General features: G+C 45.9%; 1 protein-coding gene across 6 annotated transcripts in view; it reads right to left on the bottom strand.

Moving 5' to 3' along the window:
* Nucleotides 1-7,850, bottom strand: part of rbms3 (RNA binding motif, single stranded interacting protein) — a 151,295-nt gene extending 143,445 nt beyond the window's left edge. For 2 of the 6 annotated variants that reach the window (XM_062538347.1, XM_062538346.1), the window contains exon 1: nt 467-2,181. In XM_062538347.1, the coding sequence (XP_062394331.1) occupies nt 467-541 (75 nt within the window). In that variant the 5' untranslated portion in view covers nt 542-2,181. Of the gene's footprint in view, nt 1-466; nt 2,184-7,086; nt 7,164-7,747 lie in introns of those variants that run through there. The other 4 variants (XM_062538348.1, XM_062538349.1, XM_062538345.1 and 1 more) reach the window with 4 other exon arrangements.
* Nucleotides 7,851-9,926: the final 2,076 nt, after the last annotated feature.

The raw sequence follows: 9,926 nt of genomic DNA, 5'->3' as shown, positions 1-9,926 counted from the left end.
GTGTGTGTGTGTGTGTGTGTGTGTACATGTGTGTGACTGTGAGTGTGTGTGTGTGTGTCTAATTAAGTCACTGCACATTCTTGAGTGTACATGTGTGGTGTGTGTGTCTGTGTGTGTGTGTGTGTGTAGATGTAGGTATGTGCATGTGTGTGTGTGTGTGCCAATGCAACACAGAGTTAAACCCCCCACACCCCACACACATCAGCTGTACCCTCGATCATCAAAGGAGTGTACCTGTGCCTGGATACCCCATCAATCAACCGCAGCAAGAGCCTAGCAACCGGCACAAACACAGGAAGCAGGAGAGGAGAGGAGTAGGGGAGGAGAAGAGAGGAGTAGGGGAGGAGAGGAGAGGAAAGGAGAGGAGAGGAGAGGAGAGGAGGAGTAGGGGAGGAGTGGAGTAGGGGTGGGAGAGGAGTAGGGGGGTAGGGGTGGGGACAACAGACAGGGACCTGGCACAACGTACCTTCGTCTGGAGATAGTGAGGATAGTAGTAGGTGTACTGGGGGTACATTGGTTGCTGTTCCAAGCGTTTGCCCATGTAGCTGGAATCCTTCAGGCGGTCACGAGGGGACGGACGAATGGTCGGTCAGTCGGACGGACGGACAGACAGACAGACGGACGCGCGGAGACTCTACGGAGCAGCAGGAACGAGTAACGCCTCTGACTGAAACCCCGCTTCGCTCGGTTCCCTCCTGCGGGAAGTGAAGGCGCTCGTAGTGTAGATCCTTGGAGAGCCGGAGAGGCTAGCAGAGGAAACGTCCGAGGAGGTCGGTCGGACGGACGGACGGACGGACGGACGGAGCGAGAGAGAGGGGAGAAAAAAAAACAAGACGTGGAGTGGTCTCCGGACCCTTAGGCTGTCCCGTATTTTTCCGCCCGCGTGTGAGGATGAGGAGTGGCCGTGAGGAGGAAGAGCAGGCGGTGGTGGTGGTGGTGGTAGTGGGGGGGTGGGGGGGGGAGACGAGGGACGAGAGCAGAGGAGAGGAGGAGAGGAGGAGAGGAGGAGAGGATGGAATGAGGCACACAGGTGCTGCCCAGAGCAGCGGCGCACTGAAAAAACGAGGGATAGAGAGAGAGAGAGAAAGAGAGAGAGAGAGAGAGGAAAGAGAGGAGGCAGAGAGGGACGGAAAGAGAGAGTGGTGGCGGTGGAGGAAAAGGAGGAGGAGGAGGAGGAGCGGGGTGTAGAGAGGAGTGGAGACGAGGGAGACGAGGGTTCCGTGGTTCCGTTCACTTCTCAGAAGAGCCGGCGTGTGTTCTCCTGTTCATGCCTCGGTTCCCTCTCTCTCATGCGCCGGCACTTCTCTTCCTTCGCTTCTCTTCCTTCGCTCACTCGCTCGCCCGCCCGCTCCGTGCACGCTGTCCGAATCCTGCTGGAGGCCGGCGGATATCCGAGGTGCACCTTCCTTCCACACTGCTCCGCACACAGATTGATGGACAAAGCCTGGATGCAGCCGAGCAACTCAGAGAGAGAGAGAGAGAGAGAGCGAGAGAGAGAGAGAGAGAGACAGCGAAAGGCGGAGAGATGGATGGATGGATGGATAGACAGATAAATGGATAGATGGATGGATGTCCTGAAGCTCAAGCAGCCAGTGTGACAAAGCACGTCCTCCACAAACACGAGAGCCCTTCTGATGAAATCTCGCCGGCTGAAAGAGAAAATACAGATTCCTTCCCACGAGAGAGCAAACTCCAGGCAGTCAGCAATGCACGCCGAAAAAGAGAAAAGCTCCGATCCTCACAGATCCCAGAACAGACACACAGAGAAACCGAGCGAGTGTGGAAATGTTTCTTTTCTCCCGAAGAAAAGCACAAACACGTGTACGTTTGGTCCACTCACAAGCCTGACAGCTCCTCTCTTTTTTTTCTCCTGCTCGTGCTTTCCTGCCTTCCCTTTTCTTCTTCTTCTCTCTCTTTTCTTCTCTGCCTTTTCGTCTCTTCTCCTTTCCTTTACAGCGCCGTCTTCCAGGCTGCCTCTCGTGCGCGTGTGAGAATGTTTAGCGCCAGGGACGGAGCGAGAGAGAGAGAGCGCGTGCGTGCGTGTGTGTGTCTATGCGAGAGGATATGTGTGTGTGCGCATACGCGACTGGCTGTGGCTGTGTTTGTGCCTGCCTGCCCGTGCGTGTAAGCGTGTGAGGGAGAAAGAGAGAGTGAGAGAGAGTATGTGTGTATGTGTGTGTGTGTGCGCGCGCGTGTGTGTCTTCTCTGAGTGTGTGTGTATGTGGTGCTGGCAGCTCCCTGTTAGGGTAGGGACTAAAGGGGCTTCGCCTTCAGCTGGGCTACGCTACGGTCCTCCTCCACAGGGCTGCGGGGGGAGGGACTTACACGCCGCTTTCTTCCCCCTGAAAGGCTGCTGCCGGTAGGAGGGTCTAAGCCAGCCTCTCCCCTTCTCTCTCTCACTCTCTCTCTCTCTCTCTCTCTCTCTCACACTCTCTCTCTCTCTCTCTCGCTCTCTTTTCCTGAAGGCTGCTGGGCTAACAGGCAGAATGCAGTTACAAGTGCGGAGGTGGACACACGGTGAAGAGCCGAGGCCCCCTACTGGCAAGACGCAGACTCACACAACTCTCCTCTCTTCTCCTCTCTTCTCTTCTCCTCTCTTCTCCTCTCTTCTGTTCTCTTCTCCCCTCCCCACTCTTCATCTATTACTCGCTCATTCCCTCTCTAAATAATTCATGCTTTTTGTGTGTGTGTGTGTGTGTGTGTGTGTGTGTGTGTATGTGTTGTCGGGGGAGGGGTTGTTGCCTTTATTCAGATAGGGCAGTGAAGACTGACAGAGAGCAAGTGAGAGAGAGAGAGAGAGAGAGAGAGAGATGGGGTGGGACTGGGAAACGAACGCAGTCAGAAACGAAGCCAGGTCCCTGTGGACACTGGGGGACCTATAACTGTGCATTCAGACCGAAACCGTCAAAAGCGTCAAGAGCGCCGGAAATCATTCATTTTCTATGGAGAGTCGGCGTTACCGGCGTCAAAAGCGTTTTGGGCGTGAGCGTGGCTTCATGAGCGTCACAGGCGTCAAAAAAAAGTTGAGCCTCAGTTAACTTTATGGTAATGAGCTATGACACGGTTCGGCTTCAACCAATCAGAAGGTCGAACTCTCAGGATTGCTGCTTGTGGTTTGTTCAAATGTTTCACTTCATGGCTTTGACGCTTTCGGCGCTGAACTGGGTTGAGCGTCGCAGTATGAGCTTCACCAGCGATTTTGACGCTTTTGACGGTTTCAGTCTGAATGCACAGTTACACCGCAGCTCCACCCATTGTCACTGGTCTGTAGATTTGCCTCATATTTGCTTGGCTGGTCACTCTTTTCCCTACATCGCTGTGTCTCAGCACAAAAGATGATGATAACATCAACTGAAACACGATGACACCTGGCGCTGAGATCTCATGGAGTTGTGCGCTGACACACTCGCACGTTCTTGAATGTCAAAGAACCTCGCCGAGTGTGTTAACATTTAACACCACACACCAGTTTAGGTCAAAGCCGCAGGAAGCTTTGACAAAAACACTACAAAACCTTGTTAACATGGAACATCCTTCCCTACAGTAGTAGGCTTGTCAGACGACATAAAATATGACTGTCACAGTGTTCAAGGACTCTCTTCAGCGTCTGGATCCCAAATAGAGCACACTGTCACACGGAGACTGCGGTGTGCTGTGATGTGACAAGATGTAGAAATCATTCTGGAGCCCAAAAGAGTACGCTATAACGGCACACAAAATGGGCACTTACATGATGAATGGGAGGGAAGAGAAGAAACAGGGGCTTGCCATGCAGATGGGAACCGATGGAGAAAGCCAAACAAACATGTATAAAGCTCAACAACCACGATTAAACAAATCGTTTCTACATTTTACACTTCACTATCTATCTACCCGTAATTTCCCAGCTATTAGCCGCGGGTTATACATTGATTTTACAAACTGTCTTCTGCTATGAGGTTAATACAGGGGGCAGTTAATATGGTGTTGATATGGTTTTGTTTAATTTAACTTGCATGAAACACTGTCCTGCGGCTTATACACAATGCGGCTTATATGCGGGAAATTACTGTACATACTATCAATAGAACAAGAATGTAGAATCGACACCTACACAAAGGCAGCAATACAAACAGGAAACCGCAAAAAAAAAAGAAAACAGCCACAAACCGAGCATGCAACATCCTGTGCTATCAAAACCTCATTCGATTTCATTCGCCCAAGATCTGAGCGTGACTGGAGTGGGCTTTTGGAAGTGAGAGAGCCAGAGTGTCTGCGCTCTCTGGATGTGGGGGAGCACAGCTGGAGTGTAGCGTATCGGCACGGCGATGGGGAGTGATAGCATTATGGGAGCTGGGGGGGGGGGGCAATGGGGGGGGACAGGGGGGCGAGGGGCTAGCGTGAGTGCACGCCGTCAGATTAGGGCATAGGCCCGGCCTCAGTAATTGTTCTTGCTGCGCTCTTCAAAGCGCCTCTCAAACAGAGCAGGAAACTAGCCCCTGCAACTCAGGGGCACCATTACCACCCAACCAGAGAGAGAAACCAGCGCTCGAAGAAGTGGGGGGGGGGGGACGAGGAGAGAAAGAAAGAAAGAAAGAAAGAAAGAGAGAAAGAAAGAGGAAGAAAGGAAGAAAAAAGGAAGAAAGAAGAAGAAGAAAAAAAAGGTCCTCATCTCTGTTATGGCACAGCTGGGAAAACACAGTGACGGATGAACAGGCAGGAATAACATTGTGTCCCAGGGCCACAGAGAGACAGCCCAGGCCTGCAGTGACCGCGGGCACGGCCATACATACGCCCTCCCAAAACAGCAGCAGTCCACAGCTCTTCTTGGGATTCGGAGTCTATCTGCACAGGAGAGCCAGTTTTACATCAACTTAAAGGCACAGTGTGTGATTCCGACAAAAAGCTAAACAGCCAATCAGATGCTAGTCCTTCCCAGCGCCATAGAGAGAGAGTTGCGACACTCTTTGATGTTGCCGCCACACGATCAAAAGTTCCAAAAAACCTGTGCTGAATGGCTGAATCGCAGGAGGGTGGGATGTAATTCTCGATGCTGGAAGGTGTAATCAATTAACTCATTGACTACTGACCAAGAGATTGGCTGTAAATAGTTTTAAAAGTCCCATAGCGAGGAAATAGCCTGGAAAAAGCGCTGCCATTTTTTCCTATGGAGGTCTATGGGAGTGTCGCCAATCTGTTTTATCTACCGCTCTGGTCCTTCCTTCCTTGCTCCTGAAGCAATGTGATGATAGGCTGGAATTGTTTATCACTTGAACTGAGACACATTACATGTACAGAGTAAGGACTATGGGCAAACCCAATCATTTTGTTCCAGTTGAACAGCTAATTGAACAGCTAATTGAACAAGCCTGAAAAGTTGTGGGTTCAATTCCCAGTTTCCACTGTTGCGCCCTTGAACCAAGGCACTTACTGTAACCCAGACTTGCTCTGGGGAGAATGGCCCCTTGTAATATAATTGTAAGTCACTTTGGATATGAATGAATTAAGAAAAATGAATTAATGTAGTGGAGGCATAATTCACAGAATGTTGCTAAATGTACTGGACTGCAATCGCAACCAGAGAATATCCTCTGAAAAACATTTATATATGAAGAACTCTTTTCCAAAATGCTATAAATCCAAGTTCTGTTGTTTTTTACTTGAAACATATTTATGAAAATGCATTAAAATGGTGTATATAGCATTTTGGAAATGAGAAACAAATACATATATTCAGCAGAATATTTTTTTTTTTCATAAAATCAATAAAACCCCTAAAAAACAAGCACACTTCCACGGACATGGAGATACAATCATAAAGCAGGGCAGAGGGATCAGCTCTATCCAATGGCTACAGATCCATTGTTTACCTCCGCCAAGGAGGTATATGTTTTCATCGGGGACCAGCGTCTGTCTGTCTGTCTGTCTGTCTGTCTGTCTGTCTGTCTGTCTGTCTGTCTGTCTGTCTGCTAGCTAGATAACTCAAAAAGTAATGGATGACGAATGTCAGGCATGACCCAAGGAAGAAACGATTACATTTTGGGAGTGATCCGTAATTCCGTCGGGATACCGGAGCCATTTACTGTATGTCTTTCGCTTAGGGGTGTAATGGCATGAATAGTTTAGGTTCAAATGTATGACAACCTACAGTAGGAAGAACAATACAGGCGGAGGTCTGCGCTCTCCGAGTGCTTTTCTAGTTTGGTCTGAGGACATTTAAAGCAGAAGGTGAGTGCTGAAGGCACATCATCTACACATGTGCTGCCCCGAGAATGAACAATGAGGGCTCTATAATTATTGAAGGGGGGGACATTAATCATATTAGCAGTCACAGTGCAGTGAAGACACTGCACACATGGGCTAACAAACTGTAGATCTTTTGACGCAACATCTACACTATAAAGTGGCTATAATAGAAACTGCAACTGGTTCATGGGAAAACATGTTGCGTGTATTTGCATAGCAGTATATCGGTAGACAGGTTAATATTCAAACAAAATGAAATTAACAGAAATTGATGAACACTTTAAAAAGTATTGACCGAATTGAATTTTCTTGCACGTCCAAATCACTTTAAATAGTTGGAAATAGAGAATAGAACCTTTATGTGTGGACACACGAGGATGAGGATGTCTAATTAACATGTGGCTAAGAGCTATTGGGTGAGGTTCAAAACTAATAGAATCCATGACTGCATGGAGACTTCATAACAGTTGAATACAAGGCAAAGGGGAGCGCCTCAGCCACGACCACCTATCTTTGAGGGAGGGTTCGGACATGTTTAATCGTCATGTGTGCCTTATTAAGTCTGGAGGCGGTCAAGGATCACCTCATAATACACTGGTCTCTGTTCTGGGAGGTAAAAGCATAAATTTTAATGGAGCTCCGCAAGTATCACATAACACGACCCATTACTGTACCAGTCAAACGCTCTCTGCAGGCATAAACAGGCAGACCTTCTCTCCATTAAATCTCTTTGGGTGGATGTACTGTAGTTTACACAAAAAAAAAATCTTTTCAAACAACATGTTTCTTATTATACTCCCCAAATTGTGCCTGACATGAAAAAAAAAACACAGTTGTCGGTCGGTTTCTTTTTATACTCACATCGGAATCAGCCACATCCTGTCTCTCTGTGCCCTCTCTCTGCCAGCAATTCCATTACGCTGGACGAAGGGAAAGGCCTGGAAACACCCAAAGATATTATTCACATGTCCCAGGACTCCACACCCACTGATACAAGATGGCCAGCATTCTAATGAGAGGATGGAGAGAAACAATCACACATTTTTAATCCCTTATACTATCACTAGAAGGGCACTTTGAGAGGTCGGACCTCCGACAAGGCCAATATGCCATGCAATATCTCGCAATGTCACAGAAAGTGCAAAAAAAACAAAAAAAGTTCTAGAGCTGGTCCTTGATTCAGATCCACTTCAATATCTGATGGATTGTTATTTGGCTCATGATCCACCTCTCCACCAAGTTTCAGGAAAGAGAGACAAAGAAACAAACCGAAAATGTATCTCCTTGGATTCATTGGCACAAATAGCATGTTCTCTAGGCTAATGGATAACAGAATCCAGGATATTATTTATAAAGTTGAGAAATATTTTGAGGAAAAACATATACATGTATCCATCAGTTTCCCACAAAAACATGCAATGTCAACAACAGTGGTATGCTGTTATGTAACAGTGACAACGAAGACAAATAAACAAAATCCATTAGCAATTAACCTTGACAAACAACACAAGTAAACACTTACAAAAAAGCAGGCTCAGTCAGATTCAATCAAAGTCCATGGCCGGAAACATCAGTTCGATGACGCATTGGGACAGGATACAGGAGGTTTGAATAGAGGTGGAGTTCTGTATGCAAGAACATTAAAACATCATTATATTATATTCACTTTATGAAACAACAGAATTGAGCAAGGCATAACCCTAGAGAGCAAGAATAAAGTTCAGGGTGTGTTTCCTTGTGCCTTCTTAAATCATTAGTAGGCTATACCTTATCCTCTACCTTTACATTTTGAGGTGCATCTCAGACAGTCCTTATTTAATACCCTTTCTAAGATGTATTTTATTTATATATATAGATATACTGTATATATATATATACATATACATGTGTGTGTGTGTGTGTGTGTGTGTGTGTGTGTGTGTGTGTGTGTGTGTGTGTGTGTGTGTGTGTGGTTGGTCTAGGCAGTGTTTAGCGATAATAGTGTTATTACATTTTAATGTAAGTGCATTTCTCAAAGATGTACCCTTTAACTGTGTTTCAATGTTGTAAATATTCTTGTCATAAGAGACTGTGAGGGAATCCTTGTCTTAACAAATGCATGAGTAAGGTAGGCCTGTCACTTGTCTCCTGATGCACCTCCTGGATAGGCTAAGAATATATTGTTTGCTAAGTTCAGTGTTTTGTTGTGGTGGTGTGATGATCCAAAATAAATGCAAAAACCATAGTAAGTCCTAGTGTGCCTCACTCACCTGACAAACGTTCAAAAGGCCGCCATTCTTCCCAGCGAGACCTGAAACTAACTGTGTCCCCTGAAGGTATTGATAGGCGTTCATTTAACCAATTAGCCACAGGTTACATCACTGAAACCCCGCCTGTAAGTCAGTGCTTTTCCTACCATGTGAACTACAGTAACCTAATCCTAGGAAGGGGTAACATGGGAAATTTGTACAGGATAAAACTAATCTTGAATAAAGAAAACCATCACTCCAAAAAGAGGACAGTTTTCCAAAGGAAAGCTCCAAACTATGCAAAAACAAAATGTTGGGAAGGAGCAGCCAACTGATATTCTGTCTATAATGGAAAGGAACAGACATTTCTAAGTGACCCCAAACTCATGAATGGTAGTGTATCTTGGTCTTGAATCCTTATCAGCACTTATACAAAGTTTTTCAGAGTGCTGCAGAGAGTTCCATTCACATGAATGGGCCACGGCCACCCCAACATTCGGAGGTCTGTTAAATCTACATAATTACCCCTGCAAAGTACGTATATAATGACCACTGCCAATGGCAACAGGTTTTGTGCTTCTGATTCACATCTTTCACATTATTCTGAAAGAAGTCTTGTTAGCTTATTGCCATATAATTTAATTGAAAGTGAAAGTCAGCTAGTAGAATGTTGCCACGCAACACCTGAAACTGTCAAGTTCTATCTGTGTGACAAACTATTTATTTTGTCAGCAAGAAGCCACTAAGCAGTAGCAAAATCATTTTTAAAGACCCATTGTGTTAAGTTTCTTTTCTCGTTTTGGCAAGTAGCCATGTATTAAGCAAGATAATGTATTGTCCGCCGGTAATTATCTGAAAATAAGTCCCTTCAGGTTGAAGTAAAAATCTCTCCGCTGCGTGTCAGGGTTCTGTTTTGCCTTGTCAGGACTTATTTTCCAATAGCTACAGTAGCGACGGACAATACATTTTCCCATACATCTAATGTACTGCCAATCCTTATAAGGGCAATTCTTTTTATTTTATTTCTTATCTGCATACCATTTCTTGTTAATGTTCATTCTAATGTTGGTCACCCTCCAATATAAGTCCATTACACACATGCTCAAACAAAGGAATGAAATGGCAGACTCTCAGTTCAGTCTCTCAAGGTGGATGTACAGTAGGAAAGCCGGTAACAGTGGAACTCCATCAGTGGAATTAGTGGCATGTTTGGGAGACAAAGTAACAATTTAAAGTATACCAGGCTTTGCAAAAGTGACACTATAACTGACAAACCCAACTCTTTGCTTTTCTATATATTGGTGAAATGACTTCTGGATCAAAATGAATAAATCAAACTATCTGTGACCTGGCAAAAACACCCATTGCCACAATGACACTCTCATCACATGAATTCAGCCTCACACACCAAAAAAAAAACCTCACATTACTGAATTGCCTTTAATTATCATGCAAAGCGGCAGATGAGCCGTC

This window comes from Sardina pilchardus, chromosome 6 (assembly GCF_963854185.1).
Source record: "Sardina pilchardus chromosome 6, fSarPil1.1, whole genome shotgun sequence".
Classification (NCBI taxonomy): domain Eukaryota; kingdom Metazoa; phylum Chordata; class Actinopteri; order Clupeiformes; family Clupeidae; genus Sardina; species Sardina pilchardus.
This window is presented reverse-complemented; position numbering and strand designations above follow the sequence as displayed.